General features: G+C 41.1%; 1 protein-coding gene across 5 annotated transcripts in view; it reads left to right on the plus strand.

The window, feature by feature from the left end:
- PKHD1 (PKHD1 ciliary IPT domain containing fibrocystin/polyductin) overlaps nucleotides 1-22,725 on the plus strand; it is a 239,168-nt gene that overhangs the window by 174,093 nt on the left and 42,350 nt on the right. The window contains exon 60 of one of the 5 annotated variants that reach the window (XM_038131607.1): nucleotides 12,190-12,996. The exons of 3 other annotated variants lie outside the window; for them this stretch is intronic. In XM_038131607.1, the coding sequence (XP_037987535.1) occupies nucleotides 12,190-12,221 (32 nt within the window). In that variant the 3' untranslated portion in view covers nucleotides 12,222-12,996. Of the gene's footprint in view, nucleotides 1-10,551; nucleotides 11,714-12,189; nucleotides 12,997-22,725 lie in introns of those variants that run through there. One more of the 5 variants, XM_038131608.1, reaches the window with a different exon arrangement.

The following is a 22,725-nucleotide window of genomic DNA, read 5'->3' on the forward strand; positions in this document are numbered from 1 at the left end:
CTACTACTGTGAAAAAAACTTATTTCTTATGTTGAAATGAGACTTTTCCTGGTGCAAGCAGTACCTGTTGCCCATTGTCTTCCCCATGTGTCTCTTTGTGAAGAAAGAGCCTCATCCTCCTTGTAGCTTCCCTGTAATATTGTGATATTCCCTGGAATGTTGTGATAGGATTCTCTCCTGAGCCTTGTCTCCTCCAGGGAGAACACACCTAATCTTTCAGGGAGGAAGGAGAGGTTCCCCAGCCTTTTCACCAACTTTGTGTCCTTCCTTCAGTCCTCTCTGATTCTGATTTACTGGGGGATGATGAAGCCCTGGACTATCTGATATATATTCATGCAACTTTTTCTTTGTGTTGTAAACATGCGCTCCTTGCATTTTGTGTGAATAATTGGATTTATTTTCTACTTTACACAGTCAAATGTGACAACTCCAGTTCTTTGGATACAGTAGAAGAATTAGTCAAATTTAGGTCTGTAATACCTCTGTGGGATGGGCATTTATTTTGACACTAGTTTTCCAGGAAGAGGAGAGAATTTGTGGCTTGCAGAAGATCAGTCATTGAATTAAAAATTTTCCTTCCAGAACCCTGACAGCCAAACTCTGAATCTAAAAACACGCCACCCTGTTAAGGCAGGTGGAACTTTATGGTTGCATGGACTAGAATAAGCCCAAAGTGCATTTTACATAGCACTTTTTACTAAAAAAAATATTCCTGGACTATATTTTGGGACATCACTGAACATTTAAATTCTGGCTGCAATTATAAAGAAATAAACAAAAAATTGCAGTTGTGTTTTGTTTTCTTTTTTTTTTTCCCAATTATTAAAAAAAAACAAAACAGATAATTTTTTATTGACTCAGCTTTAGTGTTAATCTGTTGGTGAGAGCATCAGTGTATTGTGGACAACTAAACTTTTTATCTGACCAGCAAATCACTGAGATTATATTTTCCTGTGTCATTTTCAATCTGGACAAATCTAAAGCTGTGAAATTGCTCAGTAGTCTTGCTTACTCTCTAGAGGTAATCAATACATTTTCTAAATCATTAAGAGGAATGTATTTAATTTGTAAATGCTGTTCTGATGCAAGTTATGCAGACATTCAACACTCAGTTTTATAAAAAACTATTGTCAAAAACTCTTTGAATTGTAACAATGAATTTAAAAGTCATAAATGAATATACAAAAGTTTGGTAAGTTCATCAGAAATATGTTAAAATGTCAGGTGTAGGTAAAAACAATAACTTGGGTTATGGGTCCAGGATTTTTGTACAATTTTCTTTCTTCTGGTACTTTTAATTATTGAATACAAATCTCAAATAATAGTTGGGAAAGCATAGAGTTTTGAGACACAGGCTGGCAGTATAAATTAGGGCTAAAGCTGGGTGAAAATGCTGCACCATTAATATTTAATATTCCAAGGAATATGATTAGCCACACTAACTATGCATAATCATAGTCAGTAATTAAAGATGTCTGAGAAGAAAATACACGTTTGGTAGATCTGCAAGGGATGAAACAATTCAATATCAGCATTGTTTTCCTTTGGAGCTTTTTTTGCTCTTGCTGTTCACAAATAGAAATTTGCTTTCTCTGCAATAAATGGCCCATGCAAAATGGGTTGGAAGTAGCAATGGAGGACATTAAAAGAGCTCTTACCAAGCTATTCTTTCATAAAAACCAAACCTAATATGATCAGAAAATGCTTGTAATCCCTAATTTTCCTGAAAACACATCTCTGGTAAAGTTTTCAGCAGACTTTAATTAAGTTGAGACCAAAGCAGAGAATAAAGTTGGGAGGATTTTTGTAAGGCTCATGAGAGAACAAAGTTTAAAGTAATCCAAAGGGAAATTAAGTTATTTTTATATCTTTGATGTCTCTATGGTGGCTCATCGGGGTGAGATGGTGGAACACACTGAATTAAAGAATGAGCTCTGCCAACTTCAGCACAGCAGAGTGAGGGACAATTCTGTGGGTGCAGAATCCACCAGCTGGGAAAGAAGATAGAATGAGGAATGGCTTTAAACTGACAGAGGGCAGGTTTAGATTAGAGGTATGGAAGAAATTCTTCTCTGTGAGGGTGCTGAGGCCCTGACACAGATTTCCCAGGGAAGCTGTGTCTTCCCCATTCTTGGAAGTGTCCAAGGCCAATTTGGAGAAGGCTTGGAGCAACCTGCGATAGTGGAAGGTGTCCCTGCCCAAGGCAGGGGTGGAACAAGATTAACTTCTTGGTGTCTTCCAGCACAAGCCAGTCTGTGATTCTGTGATCTGGATCATGAGACATCATGAGAATTCCTTGGGGGGCAGCTCTGCCAATGAAAACCACTCCTCTACATGATTTCTTTTGGTAAATCAGAGAGGAACTGGGCACTGTTGGGGATGTAGTAACAAGGTCAGCAGTGGGGCTGAGGTGGCCATGCCAGATGTCCATTTTAAAATACTATAAATTGCTTTGTCTCACAGTCACCTGCATTTCAGACTCTAATAAAAGGCTATTTTCCTTTTTCAGGGTTGCTTTTTCCTTAATTCTGAATCCAGGATGTGTGGGATGAATGGCATTGTTCATTTTCCATGTGATCAGCATAGAGCAATGTATATACACACACAGATTATATATCTGTATATGTATAATTGTATAAGGCTATCAAACTCTATTTCCTTGTTCCCATCAAACAAGGGTAACAAATTCTTTTCTCCTTATGAAGCCAAAAAAACCTTGGGCAAACCCAACCATTTTGCACATTTATTGCTGTAAATGGAGTTTAGTTTTTTTGCCACCCTTTTTGTTTCTTTTCTAAATTCCTCAGGTTCTTTCAAACAGGCACTGATGTTCAGCTGCATAAAATGTAAAATATGTATACATATCTATTAGGAATGATTATCCAAATGAATTTTAGAAAAACTGATTATGAAGTCAGGTCCCTGACAATGGGAGATAACCTTGCCCCTTAGGATAGCAATCCTTTTTGAAGATGTGCCAACAAATAGTTTGTGCCTACTCTTGCTATCAGAAATTCTTGGCTTCTCCTTTTAGCCTTAATCCCTGAGGATGAAAGAGCAGGTTTTTCCATTTTCCAAACTCAACTCCTGTATTTAAGGAGCTATTTAAAAAAATGCCATCATTTTTAGATTTTGTGAGATCCTGGAGAGCCTGTTTGCTTCCCTGGGGGCTCAGTACCCCCAAAACACCACATCTCCTTCATTTAGGATTCCAGTTATGGATTTGAAACCCACCTCTCTCCTTTTCTGTATATAAATGTTGTCTGCAACACAAGCAAAAAGTGGTTTTTTTTTATCATTGACATGATGAGGCTTCTGTTTCAATGTAGTGCTTCTTAAACTGTGATTCATAAACCATTGGTCCATGAAACCTGAAAAACTGATGGACTCACTACTCATGGGTTTATTTAGGAACCTGACAGTTAAAGGTCAAAAGAATTATTAGGCATGTGGAAAACAGGTGATATGAGGAATGGCTGGAAAAGCTGGGTGGCTTGGTCTTGAGAAAAGGTGGAAGAGAGGTTTAGGAACAGCCTTCAAAAACATGAGACTGCTGGGGATTGGAGAGAAATAAATTGCTCTCAGACTCTATGGAACCAGAAATAATGGTCTGAAGTATCATCAGGATAATTTTATGCGTTGGGAGGAAATGTTGAAATACAGACAGAGAAACATGGGCATAGCTTGCCTGAGTGAGTTGCAGAGTCCTCATCAGTGGTAACATCCTTAGATAATCAGATACATATCATCTTTTCCTGAGCAGGTGGAGGATGGGTCAAATAATTTCAATTAGCCCTTTCAGCACCTATTTTAAAAATTATGAAAGAATATATGTGGCCTGCAGGAATCTTTGAGGTCTGACAGTGATATTTGGGTCCAAAGGCCAGGACATTGTAGGAGGTTTGGTAATTAGGACTCTTTAAATGCTTCTGATGAAGACAAAGAGTGGCCACTGGGGAGAAAAGGGATTTTCTCTCAACCCATGTGCTTGGTCCTGGTTATTCAGTCTGCCTGTTCTTGTGGAATGCCAATGAGCCTGAAATTCTGTGCAGTATGTAAGTGTAGAGATGAGTCCCACAGAAAATGGTGTACAGCACCAGAGAACCAAAACTGGAACAGGTTGCCCAGAGAAGCTGTGGCTGCCCCATCCCTCAAAATGTTCAAGGCCAGGCGGGATAAGGCTGGGAGCAACCTGGGATAGGGAAAGGTGTCCCTGCTCATGGCAGGTTGTTGGAACAAACTGATCTTGAAAGTCCCTTCCAACACAAACCATTCTATGAATCCATTCCTTATCTGGAACCTCTCCTCAAAGCTCAGACATCCTTCATATTCTCCCAGGGAACTGTTCCATTCATATTTATCATTCCTGCTTCAGTGATGCCCACATATCTGAGTCAGTCATTGGGTTTTATTCTTACAATATACCACACAGAAATTTCCAGCATCTTCTGGAAGAATCACAGAATCCCAGAACAGTTTGAGTTGGAAGGGACCTTAAAGATCACGTCATTCCACCCCCTGCCATGGGCAAGGACACCTTCCATGGGCAGGGAGGGACACCTTTCACTATCCCAGGATGCTCCAAGCCCTGTCCAGCCTGGCCATGAACACTTCCAGGGATGGGGCAGCCACAGCTTCTCTGGGCAGTCTGTACCAGGGGCCTCCCCACCCTCACAGGGAAGAATTTCTTCCTAATATCCAATCTAAACTTACTGTATTTCAATTTGAATCTATCCCCCTTTGTCTTGTCAATCCATGCTCTTGTAAATATTCTTTCTTCCTCTTTCTTGTTGACTCACTACAAGTACTGGAAGGGCACAATTAGATCGTTCCAAAGCCTTCTGTTCTCCAGGCTAAACAATCCCAATTCCCTCAGCCTTTCCTCATAGCAGAGGTGCTCTATCACTCTGATCATCCTGGTGCCTCCTCTGGACTGGCTCCAACACCTCCATCTTTTTCCTGTGCTGGAAATCCAGGGCTGGAAGCAACTCTGCAGGTGAGGTCTCACTTGAGTGGGGCAGAGGGGCAAAGTCACTTCCCTTGATCTGCTGCCCATGCTGCCTTTGGTGCAGCTGCTGCAGAAGCTGCTGATATTAGAAGTCAAGCCAGAATGTGTCAGGAGAAACAGAGGAAGTGGAGAAGTGAGTTGCTCCAGTGAGGCAGAGATGGAACCAAGGACAGCATCTACATGGAACACTGTCTCCAGACTTGGTGGCTGTTACCTTTAAGGAGGCAAGATGGTTGTGTTGATGCAATTAAAAAAAAAAAAAAAGAAAAACAGAAAAAAAAGAAATGTGTATTTCATCCTGCAAGCGTAACTGTATTATTTCCTTTAGATCTTAGAGACATATTTATAATCCAACCAAACTGCTGAGTGGGAGTTTGCAGAGGTTTACAGGGGAAGCACCACATTTTGCAACAATTAATTTTGCAGAGGAAGCAGCCTGTTTAAAGATGCCTGTGGCAGTCACTAAAATATGTGTTGTTTTTCAAGGCCACCAGACACACAGTTGGCTAGGTTGGCTAATAAACAAAACAACAATGCAAAAAAAAACCCCAAAAAAAAACCAACCCAGCCTCATGGGGTTTGCAGGAAGAAGGGATGAGAAATAAAATGAATAATGTTTACCTGCTAGGGGTGGGTGAAGACTATAATTGTTTAGCCCCTAGCAGATCCCTGCAAGGGTTAAAAATGACAAAGATATTAGTTGGTGACTGCTAAGATTGTTGGTTTGAAGCTTTGGGCAAAACACAGACTGTTATTTACCGGACTTGGTCGATTTACTTCTTAATGCAATAATGACCTGTGAAATGAAACGTGAGCTAGACAATTGTTCCTCATTGTTTCCAGTAAAACATCCTTTCATACCCCATTAAACCACCATTAATTCCATTTGAAAGAGAAGCAGGCACAAACACCAAGGGATAGCTCTCTTTTCCTCTCTTTGTGGCACTGATCAAGGCCTGTGGATGGAAAAGCAGCTTTCTCACCCATTTTAGAGGTGTTGGGCAGCCTGTGGGGGACACATTTTTAAATGAACACTGCAGGGATCTACTACATTGGCACCCGTGGATCACATTCCTGAGTTTTGCAGAATGTGTCTGGAAATCTGGCTAACAGTCAATTTATTGGTGTTTCTACATCATGTTTCTGTCTCTTTTTTTAAGTTGGGTTTCTTCAAGCATGAGATTTATGTAATCATGCAGTGTATGTGCAGATATATCTGTGTGTTATTTCCCTCCCAGTCCTTTTAAACAATTTTCTATTTTAAACAAAAGTAATAGAGTAATAAGTCCTCAAGCTAATAGATTCCTACAGGTTTAAAAAAGTTTGGGTCTGTGAACAAAAATTCTGAGTGAACATTTCTGTCCCCCAAAGTGGGTTATCCTTTTGGAGTCCTTTGGCTACCAAAAAATGTTCTCTGGAGTGAAACCCCAGGTTTGTATCTCAACTAAAGGAAAAAACTTTTGCATGCTGTTCTAGGGCTGGGAATCCAGCCACAGCTGTGCAGTGTAGCACTGGTTCCACTTGGCATGGAGTTGTTCTTTACCTCCTGATTCTCCTCTGCTGTGGCATTGAAAGAAGTGTTGATGTGGCACGGAGGGACACGGTTTAGAGGGATTTTGTGGCATTACATTTACAGTTGCACTGGATCCCAGAGGTCTTATCCAAAGCCAAACATCCACAGCCTTCCCAACCAGTAACCAAATCATCATCTTGATGTCATTTGGCCTTACCTGAAACATAGACCAAGGCATTTAATGGATTCTTTGGCAGGTGTTGTCCACCTGCAAGGAGGTTGCCATGGATCCATGGCTTTGATCCAAGAGTACCACTGATTTCATGCAATCACAGTTTGACAGCCTATACTGTAACATTCCATCATATTACTTGCTCTTTCTTTTTACTGGCTTCTACTTTTATATTTTATTTTACACTCTGCACTTTAATGTTATTTGCTACACTAGATGCCTTTCTTTTTCCCTGATAGATTTATGCCTGGGGAAAGATTTTGTCTGAAAGTTTGCTCAGAAATGGTTCAGCTGCAATGAACAAAATGAAGCTTTCTTTTGGTGTGTGTTAAAAACAAATCTCTAAACTTTAGAACCTATGGCCTTGCAGTAGAGGTTGAGGGTTATCAGGAAAACAACTCTGTGGTCAGTGAATTAATTTCTATTTACAGTCCTTGTGAAAAACTGTGTCCAGAACTATTTATGAAAATAAATTGCTTAGATTCATTATTTTCTCATGTTCTTTGAAAAATCTAAGCCTTGTCTATCGCTTGTGAAAATTTCAGTTCCTGCTCTGCTGCATTGTTTGAAGCACAGACATCAAATGCTCTCCTGAATATTTGGAGCCTCAAATCCCAAGTTCTAGTTCTCTTGCATTGCATCTGCTAATTGACAAAAGAATTCTGGGCACTTGGTGACCCTTGTTGCTGCTCAAGGCTGTGTCCCCAGGAGGCAAACATGTGTTGTGTCCGGACTTTACAGACTGGGTTGGGCAGGAGCCAAGGGATTACACAGAGTCCTCTGGGGTGGAATGGAGAAGAGACATCAAAGCTTAACCAGCAACAAGCATGGCATCCACTGGGAAAAAGCTGGCTGGGTGTTAGTTCACCAACCTTATTATTAAAGCACCTAGCACAGTTTAGCTTGTGTAGGATTGAGATGTTTTTGTGTGTGCCTATGTGTGACTCAATGATTATTTAAAAGATCAAGTTTCACTTGGAAAAAAACCCAAAAAAACCCAAAAAACACTTTGTGGAAGGTTTTAATTACAGTTCTGAAAAGAGATTGAGAATAAGAAGTGCAAAATTCTTTGTCATGAATATGAAGAGCAATGACCTGGGAAAACAGGTATCTTTTTTCCCTTCCCTGTAATTCTTCCTACGTATCCCTGCGCTGATTCAGAGCGAATCATGATGATCTGTTTGTGTGTATGCAAACATTTGTGTTTATATACACACACAGGCACTGCCCGCACAACTGTTCTTGGGAGCATTTCATCATTTTTTCCTCTTATCTTCCAAATATTAGCATTTAATGAAATACACATTTCCTTCATTTATCTTGAACCTACTCCAAGGCCAGCAAATACCAGAACCTCAAATGTTATGACAGGATAGATTCTTTATTGGTTTGTTTTCTTTTCATTCTTTCTGTTTTCACTGTGATTTTTAATTTTTTTAAAAATGATTATAGACCCTTATGTTCCAGCTCTAGGAACCTGGCTTCCAACTGAGGTTCACAAATATGTCCAAAAAAATGTCCCTGAGACCAATGCAGACAGCTGTGCAGCAAACAGGAAATTGAGGAAGTCAGGTTCATCAGAAACACAGGATTTCCTTTGTGGATGTTTCAGATAAAGCATCTTTAATTTTTCCATGCTGGATCAGTGCTGTAAAAGAGCTGCAAAAAAGCAAGGGAATTTTTGCCCTGTTCTTTGATGTCAAGGATGTCAAAATACAATTGAAAGGCAGGTTCTTGTGTGGAACCTTGGCTGTGTTGGCATGGCCTCTTCCAACCAAACTCTCGCTTGTCCAGCCACGTTCCGGGCTGGCAGGACAGGAGGCAGCTCTGAAGCAGGAGCTGTGTCACTGTCACTGTCACTGACACACAAGAGCAGCACTGCTAAAGATGTCTGGGCAACTGAATTTTGAGAAGAGGTCCCAGAGAGTGAATGGAACCATAGAAGAGTTTGGGCTGGAAGGGTTTGGGTTGGAAGGGGCTTTTAAGATCAGCTCTTTCCACCTTCTGCCATGGGCAGGGACACCTTCCACTAGCCCAGGTTGTTCCAAGCCCTTTCCAACCTGGCCTTGGACACTTCCAGGGATGGGGCAGCCACAGCTTCCCTAGGCAACATGTGCCAGGGCCTCAGCACCCTCACAGTAAGGAAGTCACTTGATTACCCTGTGAAATGAGGATAATTCTTATTTTTCCTTCCACTCATTAGTTGTAATGACTCTTGACATTACAGTGTCAGGAACTACAGAAATGTCTGTGTGGCATCTGGTATGGTGTGATTCCAAACTAGTTTGAATCCCCTGTGAACCACTGGGAAGAATTACAAACTGTTAATTATCAGTGTTCTTGTGGCATTACTAAATCAGGCAAGAACGTAGATGTTGCCTCTGTGACCTTAGCTTGCCTTGGTCTCCTCTTTGTGCTTTTAAATTTTGACAGTCTTTGTCTGCTTTGACAGCTTTCATGATCATACTAAGAAGCAAGAAATTTTGACTCGTTTGGCCCAAAATGCAATTGCTCTGGGCATGGCTCAGAGCTGCGTGCTACCACTTTTGTATAATAGAGAAGGCTGTGGGGAGACCTTACTTTGGCCTTTCAGTACTTAAAGGGAGCTTTTAAGAAAAATGGGAGCAGATAATTTTAGCAGGTCCTGCTGCACTAGGACAAGGGTTGATGGTTTTAAATTAGTAGGTGGTCAACTTAGATTAGATGTAAGGCAGAAGTTTTTACAATGAGGGTGGTGAAACACTGGCAACATGTTGTCCAGAGGGGTGGTGGCTACTTCAATCCTGGAAACATTCAAGGCCAGGTTGGACAGGGTTCTGGTGTAGGTGGTTTCTGAGTGATGTTCCTTAGCCATGGGGGTGGTGAGCCAAGGTTGCCCAGAGAAGCTGTGGCCACTCCTGGATCCATGGAAGTGTCCAAGACCAGGCTGGATGGGAATTGGAGCAACCTGGGATAGTGGAAGGTCTTCTTGCCCATGGTAGGGAGTGGAATGAGGTGATCTTCAATGTCCCTTCTAATCCCAAGCATCCTAGGATTCTAGGATTCTATGATGCACACCAAAAATCAGCAGGAAGTGCACAACCATCCATCCCAGTTTCAACCATGTTGCTCTCAGGACAATGACTTAATAGAACATTTTAGCTTAATAAAGTTAAAGTGTTGAAAGCTCAGGCCAAGAGGTTGCTACACGCAAAAGCTGCATTTCAAAAAATAATTACTGAGACAAAACATGCAAAATCTTCATTTATAAAGCATAGCTTTGATATAGATGTCATCACTTTACCGAAGTTCAAAGCACATGTGGTTGAAACTATGTGCACCATTGGGTTCTCAGGATATGTAGCACGGGTATAATATAATGCTTAGTTAAAATAATTAGTTGAAAAGAATGTATTCATTTCTGAGTGAATTTTTGGAGAAACAGCTCAGTGCTTTGGAAAAAACAAAAGTTATTAACTGATATCGTGTGGAAGAAACTGGAAAATAAATATTTTCATCTGGGGTAGTTATGTTGAATACTCAGTTTTAGATCATGCCAAGAACATGTTTATTAACTTGACATGTAAAATTTTATAATAATTTCAATATATAAATATAAAAATATGTTATGATAAATGTAAATATATTTATGAATATATGTGATTATAAAATCTTTCCACATTCTCCAGTTCCTGGGATAAGACACACACAACTGGAGAGAGCTACCACAGCACCATAAGGTGCTTTTAAAGAACTTTTCAATGAAAAGGTGTGCAGGTTTTTTTTTCTTTTTTTTTTTTTTTTTTTTGTGTCTTGTAGGCATGCTAAATTGACAACAGCACCTCATCTTGTCTCACAAAATAGGTTGTCAAGACAAGGTTACCTTGCCACTTCAATTTGCCCTACAATGGAAGTCATGGACCTGTGCAATATATTGGACTTCTGTGTCCTTGCTTTTTTTTTGCCTTTGTCTTTCCTATTCTTTTTTTTTTTTCAAATCTGGGTAGCTACACAATAATTCTACTTTCAAAAGGCCCTATTTTCTCATTCTTGGATAAGGCAACTTGAATTAAAACTTTGGCATAGATCTTTCTTAAGAGACCAATATAGAATTTAACTTCTGTGTTTGACAAGTTAATTGGCCAAGGTTTAAAACCATCAGTTATGCAATAAAACTGTATGTAATTAATTAAAGGGAGGCGATTATTTTCAGTCAGGCTCTGTTCCTGAAACATCCTCCTACTCACTAATAAACTTTGTTCCTGTGGTGGTTTTTCTGAAATTAATAAGCACATTGCAAAACCAGGGAAAGCCTTTCTTATTGTCTGCTTCCCATGCTCACCAGGATGCAACAGTTACTGGACTGAAAGTGAAGTCGCATCCCTATAGGGTCCATATTGCAAGAACAATATTTTATTCTCCTCTGTGGGATTTACTGAATCACAGAATCCTTTAGGTTGGAAAAGTCCTCTGAGGTCATTAAGTCCAACCAGCATTGCCGAGTCTACCACTAAACCATGTCCCCAACACTGAACACTTTCAAGGATGGTGATTCCACCAGTCCCTGGCTGGCCTTTTCCAATGCTTGACCCCCTTTTCAGTGAAGAAATTGTTCCTCAGAAAGATTACAGAATTAGCTGATCAAAAGCACCAAGTAGGTTCAAGGTTGCACCAAAAAAATAAATATGAAAGAAACAGGACATACAGCTCTATTGGATAAATAGTTGGAGAGAATACTTGGCAAAAATTTCCCTAAAAATTGTGAGAGTCCTTGGATCTTCTTGGACCTCATGATCCAACTTGTGATAAATTAATTAAATTTTCTGTCCATATCTCGCTCTGAGGATTGACCACAATTAAAAGCACAGCTCACGTTGGAGCAGAGCTGGGCTCTCCCTGGCCTCTGTGCCTTAGGAGATGGACACGACTGCTTTCTTTTTTGGAGAGGGAACTGTAAGATAAAGTCACAGCAGGATGTGTCAGGAATGAAGCCAGGCTGACCTGTCCTTGCTGTGGGGTGGAGGAATAGGCTGTGCCACTTGTTGAGGACTTTTCCAGATCTTGGAATAATGATCTGGATTAGAAGGACCTTAAAGATCACCCAGTTCCAACACCTGCCATGGACAGCGACACCTTCCAGTATCCCAGGTTGCTCCAAGCCCTGTCCAACCTAGCCTTGGACACCTCCAGGAATGGGGCAGCCACAGCCTGTCTGGGCAACCTGTGCCAAGGTCTGGCCAGCCTCTAAATAATTTCTTCCTAATATTGAATCCAAGATCTATCTATCTTTTTCATCTTAGAGCCATTTCCCCTGGTCCTATCTCTGTATGCCTTTGTAAAAAGTACTTCTCCTACTCCCCTTTTTGATACTGGAAGGCTGGTATTAGGTTTCCCTGAAAGTTATTACAAGTTATTAGAGCTGCAAGTAGAATCAGTTGAAATAATTTTTTATTCCAGGAAAATTATATGATGTCCCCCTTACTCTTTGAAACCACTGAGCAAGACATCTAAATCAGCTTTGGAGAAATTATTCAGCTCAGCTGCCTGTGCAACAAGCTTCAAGTGCTTTGGATCCTTGTGCATGGAGGGAAATCTGCTTTCTCCTTTCCATCTCCAGACCCCAAGGGTACAAACTTCCTCAGCCATTCAAATTTGTGCCTGAAGGAAGAAGAAATCCCTAAGGAAGTCAGTGACCACACATAACAAAAAACATACCTTGCTCTTGGAAAGGCTTATGTCTCTCTGGAAAAAGCTCTGACTCCATGTATGCCAGAAGAGCACTCCAAAGAAAAGAACCCCAAACTAGTCAGAGATGAAATACAAGTGCAGGGCTGCCTACAACAGCAGGAAGATTCCAGCCTGTAGACAGGAATCCCACAGAACTCCAGTAATGGCTTAAAAAATCAGATTAAAATTGTATTGTGTTTTTAGTGTAATGTTGGAGGCAGTGGTTGCTTTGGGAAGAATAATCAGCATTTATAGACTGACTTCTCTTCTCATACCCTTTGTTTTCCAAAGCAGCCATTAATTCAGGATAGCTTGACCTGAAGGTAAAACAAATTCCTGTACTACTGGTTTATGTATCCTGTCTCACCCAATCTTTTAGCCATTCAAGCCTCCAGTGGCAAAGTGTCCCAGAATTAGTGTGAGTGACAACTTCTGGGCACGAGGTGATCCTTAGGAATTCTGATTGATAGCAAGTACCTCCATAAATTATTTCAGACTGAACAAGTCACTTGTGTTCTCTAACATTTTCCAGTCTTGGATATTTCCTGGGGTGTTTTTTTGTTTTTGTTTTTTTTTTGTTTTTTTTTTTTACTATTCTCTGTAAAGTAAGTGTGGGTCCCCATTCAGTAGAAATCAGTATAGAAGTTTGTTTGTTAACTTTTACTGATTTTATGTAGATGTTTTCAAAGAAGCTCTTTGTAACCAATAACTCTTCACTGCAACCCTGGAAGGCTCACAAGTTATGGGATGGTGATTTAGGCAAGAGGGTGGGTGGGAAAAAGTCAATAATAATACCAATAAAAAAGCCATATTTCTGATCAAAGCTGCAAGTGCTTGAATAAAGATTATATTAAAAAGAGAAAAATGTAGAGGTCTTGTTAAAACCTTTGGGTTAGTGTCCAGTTATGTGGATTTTCCCTCTAGTGCTTATTCTGGCATTCATTAAACCCTGATAAGTTACATAGAAACACTTGAAAGAATGATTAGAAATGCTATGTGTGAATAATAGAATTGCTTAAAGCGAAATGGAAATTCTTAAAGGGAAATGCATACTGACATGGAAAGTGAACTTGTGCAATTTTCTCATTGTCTAGGGTTATTATCTTATTCTTCTTATTTTGAGGGTGTTGAATTTGTATCCTTTTATGTTCAGTTTGGGATCTGCTTAAGGAAATTATATTGCTGCAGTGGGATTCAGATGTGTTGAAGACTTTTCAAAAAGCAAAGTGTCTTTTTCGGGTGTCTTTCTTTGAGAGGCTGAGGCTTGAGTTTGGAGAGAAAAGGAATAAAAAGATAAAAATTCAAAACCAACACAGAGCTTTGCTCTCAGGGGGAAAGTCCTCATAATTCAGTTTCAGATGACTTTTCGCAGATGTTTCTTGGTAAATAGGTTCAACAGAGTCCATCTTTGCATGGAAATTACATTTTGCCAACAAGAATGACAAGAGAACCCTTCGTGTTGCAGAAAATTATGCAGCCAGCACCTTCAGGAGGCTTTTTGCTTGAGTAAAGGTTTACTTATGGTTTACTTGGTGTTGCTATTTAACCAACCAGAGTGCAATGGCAAGCACTGGAGGTTAAACCAAAATTAACTTGTTGCCATGAGAACATGTTCTATTCTTTTGCTTTGCTCTTCATGTTACAGAAATAATATATCAGCACTGTGGCAGAGGGGAGCAGAGCTGATCCTGTGGTTGAATTAGGAAGTCAAGCTATAAAAACCCTAATCTAAACTATGGGATAATGAGATGTGAGAGGATTTTCTGAGGTCCACTGCTGATCACATCAGGTTTGTTTAGTAAGATGGGAGTGTTTTCACTGAGATAAAAGCTTAGATTTCTTCAAGAGAAGTTTCAAAACCAACCTTCAATACTTTAAGCCACAGTGATTTAGTGGGACATGGAAAAGCATTTTTTAAGCCATTCTGAGGTTTTGTGCTTTACATGAGGTATATGTGGGTATAACATTGACATGCCTTTCCTTGCCAATGTTATCCAATGGAATTTGAGAAGAATTTTTCCCTTGTATTTTCGTTTTCAACAGTGCAGTCAAAAAAATCTCAAAGTTGGAGGACAAAACCCTGCACCTCTAATCTAAATGTCTGTCTTGACACAACTCTCAAAGAACGTTCTGTGGAGAAACTCAGGACGCAGTGATCTCTCAGATCCATCCACCTTTCACCCAACAGAGACCACACAGGTAGATGATGGCAGAGTAGAAATACCTGAGGTCACACACTGACAACAGGTCCACAGGTCCTTCATGGTCTGCAAAGATTTCCAGCAAACTGAGGGGCAGAGAATCACATGTGCTCTGAAAACTGGTTTTGGCTCATTTCTAGGACCTCTAATTCCTGGTTTATTGCTTCTGCGGGCTGTGGGTCAGGTCTTGCACTGTGCCAAGGAGAAGGTGTAGATGTATTCTGAATATGATGCATAGGGTTGCAAGAGCTTGCTTTTCCAAAGAGACATTCAGAGTAAACTCAAAAGATTCATATTGTCTACCTGAAATAATCTCTCTCTCCCTAAAATTGATGTCTAAGATGCTTAAATTTCCTGTGCAAGGTGGTGACTTCTCTCAGGCTCAGACACTCATGTCAAAACACACAAATGTATAAACTAGATAAAAAGACAGACCTAGGAGAAAGCATTGCAGGGGGACTATATCCCATGGGGATGGGGATGTTCTCTGAATTGGTTTTGTAAGAGTCCTTCATAATCTTGCTGGTGAAAATGTAGTACTGCTAAACCATGGCCTTCTGAGGACGACACAAGGCATTGGGGTTGGATTTTCTGGTGAGGTCTGGAAGAGAGAGACTCACTTCTTTCTGATTGAAAGGGGGGAGGTTTAGATTAGATATTAGAACAAAATTCTTCTCTGAGAGGGAGGTGAGGCCCTGGCACACATTGCCCAGAGAAGCTGTGGCTGCCTTTGGATCCCTGGAAGTGTCCAAGGCCAGGTTGGATGGGGCTTGGAGCAACCTGGGATAGTGGAAGGTGTCCCTGCCCATGGCAGGGGATTGGAACGAAATCTTCTTTAAGGTCCCTCCCCACCCAAACTGGGCTATGAACCAATACCCCTCTTACTTTTTCTGTAAAAAAATATTTTAACCTTAATGTTAAATACACACCTTAAATGTGTATTTTAACTAAATGTACACATGGCGTGTTATGCATTTGTAATACCTGAAATAAAATGTGCATATATATATATATATATATATATATATATATATATATATATATATATTAGATTGCAAGATAATAATAGTAGATGCATAACAGGATTCTGCTCACTTTGGTGTACAGATCATGGAATACTGGAGCTGTCTCTTTCTTTCTTCCTGCTGCCACAGTCCTTTTGGTCACCGTCACCCCCCTGCAATCCAGTGATCTAAAAAACAAGGACTGGCAGTGACAAAGCGTCAGAGGGAAGCTAAAATCCGTGTGGCATGTGACATAGAGAAAAGGTCACATTGCCCTGCATCAGCCTTCTCTTAAGTCAAGTTAATTAATGGTTCTTTTTTTTTTCTAATTCAACTGGATGGGCCTTCAGGCCAAGCACTATTTGTAATGGCACTGTGCTCTGGAGTCACCCAGCCTGGCGCTGGCTGTGCCCCTGCATGTTTCACATCTTCAGGCCAGGAGGCATCAGCTCAACACTCCCCTCATTTTTCAGGTGTGTGTATTGCTCACAAGCCACCTGACAAAAGGTAATAATGAGCCTGATCTAGGTGACTTGCTACTGAAAATCCAAACACTGGCATGAGCACTATGGACAGGAGATGCAAAGAAAGTCTCAAATGAGAAGCCAAAATAATTTAAGCCTTCTCTGTTGTGAATGTGCAAAGGATTCCTGTTCCCAAAAGAAAAAGAATCACTTCAAAATAGGAAGAGAGATTGAAACAAAGAAGAAAAATACATTCCTGATCCTTGGTCACCACCTTGGCAGGGAGGTGGTTGTGATATGGTTTACTGGGCATGGTGGTGTTTGGTTGAAGGTTGGACTTGATGATCCTGGTGGTCTTTTCTAACCCGAACAGTTCTATGATTCTATGATTATGATTCTAGGAGACTGTGACGTGTTTGTGCCCTTTTCTCTGTGTGCTGTGCACAGATCTTGTTGGCTGAGGTGGTGTCCATGACACTGGACCTACTTGGGTTTCTCCTGAGGAGCCTGACCTCACATTCCCGTTATCCTACTCAGTGTGAGTACCTTTACACACAGCCTCAGCTTCTGACTCACCCCAGCACTGATGGAGTCTGCTGTGGGTCAGCCCTGTGCATCAGAACCTGTGCTCAGAGCAAATGTTTCTTTGCACACTGTATCATATGGTTAAATGTGCAGCAAGAGGTTTAACTGAGATTCACAGTGCTCATCCAAGGCAAGGGCACACAGCAGAGAGTTGTCTCCAAAAACCACTGGTGGTAGAGTTCTGGTGGTATAGCCACTCCTCACCTATTCCCACTCTTTCTCTTGCATTTGATCAGCGTGTCTGTAAGAGGATTTACACGGCTTTTTTGTGATTGTGATACATTTTTTAGGGACACATTTTATATCCACTGTTTGCCAGAGTATCTGGATTAGAGAGATGCCCATGTGTGGTGAGTTGATTTGGTGGCACCACCAAACATCAGACTATTTCCCACAGTAAAATGTGGCCAGAACCTCACTGAACTCATAAATTTGGACTGGCTGTTGAAGACCGGAATTCAGTCCAGCTACATCAACCTACAGAGAGACAAGCTGAGTGGAGACAGGAAATCATTCCTATTTGCTCCTGGGGTGACTCCAGTCTTCCCAAGCCCATCCTCCTTGTATTAATTAAGGTTGCAGTGGGTAGGTAGGTTTCTCCTCAGCTGTTGTCAATCTATTGCCTATTTCCAGCAGGGAAATAACAGCCAGAAGGTGACTAAGTTGTCTCTTCCTTCTCTTCCTCTCAAGTTCAAAGCCTGCCCTTGCAATAAACAGAAGGCACACACCAACAACTTGGTTTCCTGCCCCATTAATAGTGATTTTAATAATAACCATAAATGTTTGGGTTTTTTTCCTTTTAAGTATATTTCTAGTACAAGAGAATGTCGAAGGTCCCTCCCTGCCCATAGCAGGAGGCTGGAACTAGACAATATTTAAAGGTCCCTTCAACCCAAACCATTGTGTGACTCTGAACTTCCAAAGTGTGATGATGTTCAGCTACCTTCAACAATGCCAAAAGAAGGCTAAATACTTCACACAACTTCTGCTTGGTCTTTTCCTTTGGATGTGAACTCTTCTCTCAAACAGGCCCAGAAATAATCTGGGCTGCAGGTTTCTCTGTCCATTTCCTTACGCTTGGGACACCTGACCTGGGATACACCTGACTGGTGTGGTCTCTGCCCTCTGTTGAATTTTGCAGGTAAAATTGAGGACACAGGAGCACTCTACAGGGGCAGAAGTTCAGATAGACAGGGGTGACGTCCATGTTAAGATAAATAAAATGACACAGAGGTGCAATCCACTGCCCTGCAAATATGTTTACCACCGCCCTTTACATGCTTTAGTCCTGGAGAAGTAGTACTTTCCCAAATAATTCTTGTGTTCTTGGGTGCAGTTTGGGAGTTTGTGTGTGCCAAGGAACATTCCCAGCTGGTCTGGTGGATGAATCCATCCTGTTTTTGAAGCTGAGCTGGTTTAGAAGATGAATGCAACCAGATCATGTCAGCTGGTCTCAGTGTCTGGGAAAACTTCTGGGCACATTTAATTTACTGGTGAAGATGTAGCCAGAATGTCTCTTCAGGACCATCCATTACTTAAATATCTGTGTTGAACCTGATTTTTTTGCACTAGTCTGATTGTATCCCACTGCCTGTGGTTTTAAAGATCTTATTTTTCCCTTTTGGCTGCTGTAACTAATCTGGGATGTGATCTGCTGTCTTCATAAATCCGTGCTCTGTGGGTTTACTCAGTCTTCAAAGATGCTCAGGTCCCACGAGCTGCTGTTTCTTTTTCATTTTCCAACTCTGAGGTGATTAAGCAACTTTGACTATAGTGAATTAAAAGTCATCCTTTCTCTTGTGCAGTTTATGTGTTGGGTTCTTTGAACAGTTTTTCTTATTTTTTTCCTTTTTAGGGTATCTCATCAATTTTTAGATAGTCAACAAAGTCAATGCTGACTCTGTTTGAGTATGGAGAGCTGGTAAAGAAAAATCTGATGATGGAAAAGTCATTTGTAGCTCTATCAATGCCTCCCATGTTTCTGAATGTCTTAAAATTTAACATATCCTCATCCCTGGAAGTGTTCAAGGTCAGGTTGGATGGCATTTTGAGCAACCTGGTCTAGTGGAAGGTATCCTTGCCCATGGCCATGTCTTAATTTGGCCATTTATGTACTCATTAAAACCCCTTTTGCTCCAGACCAGATTGGTTGCATTCAAACTGAGATGGTCACAAATCACACTAAACCTCAGACAGTTCCTAGACACAGTTTTGGTCAGTGCTAGCTGACTTAGACAAAAAAAACATGCCAAACATTGCTCTAAGAATGTAAAATATTTGTGATTGAGTGCTAGGTCTAAGGCATAAACCTTTGTAATTGTGGACATAGCCTCAGTGTACCTCTTTTAAAGACTGATGAATAATGTCTGTGGCCCACTATGTCCCAGAAGGTGGAAAATGTATGATTCAAGCTTTTGACACTTTTCATCATGGACAGCATGTTTAACATGCCATCCCTGCCCCAATCCTAGACAAAGAAAAGTCTCTCTGGCAGTTCAGATGTTTATGCTGTTTTTTTTCTGTCCCTTATGAAAAAATTCAGCCCACCAAGATCTCAGACATTGTTCCTGGATTCCATATTCATAGCTAAGTTCTGAGGTGTTCTGACCCTCTTCAGTCCACACCAGCATCACTGATGTTGTTATTCCCCCTCCTATGAGTGAAGTTTGGTCTCTGTGAGTAGAAGAACTGACAGGTTATTGTTCCTCAAATCCTTCTTATCGATCTCTCAAATATAGAATAAAAGCAAGAGCATTGGCAAAATAAACCCTGAGGAAGCAAAGGACAGGGCTGAGTGATGCCTTCCGGTTCTTTCAGTGATTTCTGCTGCTTAGAACAGAGAGGAGAAAAATTTGGAGAGTACAGGAGATGCTTGGGCAGCCTTCAAATTGCCAGTTTTCATTGGTGCTGTCTACTCAAATTGTATGTGAGGGTAGAGCCAGAACTGTCCTTGTTCACAACATTTTCAATGCAGAACTTCTTGCATAAAGGGCCTTTATACTTCTCTTAAATGGTTTTTCACTTGTTATTAACTTGACAGAATTGAGATCTCAGTTTTAGTGGTTGTTCCCAAAGTTACTGTGTAAGATTTGGTATTACCTGAGAAAATATTAACTACCTGGACTTGAATTATATGAAGAATCTGATTATTAAACTGGACTGTAGGTGTCAGGTCCTTGGAAACCCTTATTCCCAGCAGGAGGAGGAGGTGAATTGCCATGCTGGAATTAGAGGTTGGATCTGGTGTAGGTCCCTGTAGGGCTCAGCTCCTAAAAGGTAAGTCTCCCTTTCTCTTCCTGCTGTCTTCCTTCCTCTGAGCCATCTGAGGAGGATCTCACTGACAGCTTTTTGGAGCATAGCAAAGAGGAGTCCTACCTCCACAGACCCCCAGCCATAGCACCCTCCAGGCAGATAATCTTAACCTGTTCTTGCTCCAGACTGGCACTGTCAGTTTGCACAAATCATCAGGATAATCTCTAAACAGTCATGGAAACACTGTTTTGGTGAAACACGGGGTATTGATCTCCCCTGATCATCCTGTTTGCTCCTGGGGTGGCTGGAAGGGCCTGGAGGTGAGATGTGGATGCGGTGCCTCTGAGATGTCGTGTGGGCTGTGATGGCTCAGACCTGATCAATGTCCACATGTCCCTTGGATGCCTGCTGGATGCTCCTGCAAAGGTCAGGCATCTTTAGAGCTCTCCCAGAAGGTCTTTAATGGAGTGAGCTGCTAGCTTTTATCCTTCCTCATAATTTCATGAGGCAGAATCCCCCCCTCCCCCAGGCAAGCAGCCAGCCTGCCACCAGCTATTCCCTTTAAAATTATGATGAAGCTTGAAATAAAACACAGCCACAGACTGAACCCTCTAACCCTCAGTCCAAAGGTATTAAGGCTGCTGGTTGATAGAGACAATATCTAGTTCTTGGAAATGTTTTGCTTCTAGCACCCCTGGATGATTAGGAAGAGAGGACTTGGCGAAAAAGATAATGATTCTGTATTTGCTGTGGAAATGACAAGTGCAATTAGAATTGCCAACTGAGTTGTGATCAAAATTCTGATTAATTACTTACTGCTATTTCACAGAGAAGAAATTAGTGCGTATCTAATTGGCGTTACTGAAATGTATTCTGTGCCTTGCTTGCATAAATTAAATGTAAAGAACAAATCTACTGCGTGTCCATGAGAGGGAGAGAAAGAGATGGAGCAAAAGTGAGTGCGTGATACTGGGCAAAATCCTCAGGTGATGCAAATCAGGGCTGCTCTGGTGAAATCCCTGGATGGTGAGGCTCAGACTAGAAATGCTAAAAGAGGCACTTTGATTTGGGTGTTTACTGGGGGTCTGTGCTGTAAGAAAAGAAAAGGTCAGGCTGGAGGATCACAGCAGCCTTTCTTCCAGTCTTATCAAATCTTACTTTATCAAAACCAGTCACAGCAGTATGAAATCCTATTTTCAGCTTGTGATACCACGGCTCCAACCCCCACCATACCATCAGAGACTCGCTATCGCATGATTTTTGTTTGCTTATTTATTTCAATTTCAGCTCTGCACATGCTCCAGGCACATATACAATAATGGCAATTACACATTGTACAAAGCACATCAATAATTTTAGTATGAAAGAGAAGGAAAAGGCAGAGATTCGAGTGCTTTAATCGGCAGGACCACATTATGTCAATGAAGCAGGGACACGGAGGACTGATTAGATAAATTCTCCCTTGCAGTTCCAGCGCCCGGCACTGAAGTGCCCACCATGTTCTGAAAATTAAATGCATGCATTAAAAATGTATCTGCATTTATTTTCCCTCTGGTGTCTTTTTTTTTGGTTTTTCTAACAAACAGAATCTTGAGGAAAAGAAAAAAAAAAAAAAACATCCCTAGATGGGAGCTTTAGCAATGTATTTGCTATTTTTTTCTTTAAGGAAGTCAACTTGGTACCTTGATGGAGAAGGTTGTGCCAGTGGGGATGAGATGAGCTTCCTCCTCCTCCCTGCTCCCCTCAATTAACTTTTATTCTACAAGGTGAAACAGGAGAAAGGTTGCAGAAGGTGGGGAAGCAAAGAGACCCTGTGGTTATGCTAATCTGTGGAATTGTTGATTTGAAAGAAGTTACTTTCCTTAACAGGGGTCTAACTTCTTGCATACTGTAAGTGTAGCTGCACTGAATTTAAAGGGTCATTTCAATAATCCCCAAAACTGTGATGAAATCCAGCAGGCCTATTAACTACCTTGCAGCATCTTGCCATCATCCTTGTCTTCCCTTGCCTTTGGCTTACCCTCATTACAGTGGCATGGAAATATATGCCCAAACCACAAAATATTATTTTCCTTTTTAATAATTTCCCATTTTTTCTATAATGATCTGGTGTGCTGCCTCTTAAACAAATATTTCACTTCCCCCTACTTGAGTCTGAAAGGGCACAGCCATCACCAGCCAGCTGTAATGTCCTTTCTTTTCCTGTCTTCTTTCTCTCTCTGTCTCTTATCTCCGTGATCTTCTCTTCCCTGCTCCCTCCCCCCAGACAGCTTTATTAAATTCAGACCTCTACTTCTGAGGCCTCTCTGTCTGAGCTCCTGCTCCCTGTGAGACATGGAGAGCAAAATGAAAAAAAAAAAAAAAAGTCAAGATTCCCTTATATTCCTCCTCTCCTCAATGTCCTTGGCAGCTCAGGGATGCTTCCCACAGCAATCCTTCTGGTTGGTCATTCAGGTTACTGTCTGTAGTGTTGCCAGCATTATTTACCATTTTGTGACCCCAGGGAAACACACCATGCAAGAAAATGTGAATCCATTTTTGGCAACTGACAACACGTGCTAGACATAAAGTACCACCCTTTCGGGAAGGATTTGAGTTGGAAAGGGGAATTACATGTAAAGAGAATTTCTGTGGATTTCGTGGAGAGTGGTTGTAGCCCAGATTGTCTTGATAAGGCAATACAGGTTTGGAAATGGCTTGCACCAGTTTTTTCCCTGCTGGATTAGCCTTGGTACTTAGCTCTGAATACTTTGTGCACTC

Source organism: Motacilla alba, chromosome 3, assembly GCF_015832195.1.
Source record: "Motacilla alba alba isolate MOTALB_02 chromosome 3, Motacilla_alba_V1.0_pri, whole genome shotgun sequence".
Classification (NCBI taxonomy): domain Eukaryota; kingdom Metazoa; phylum Chordata; class Aves; order Passeriformes; family Motacillidae; genus Motacilla; species Motacilla alba.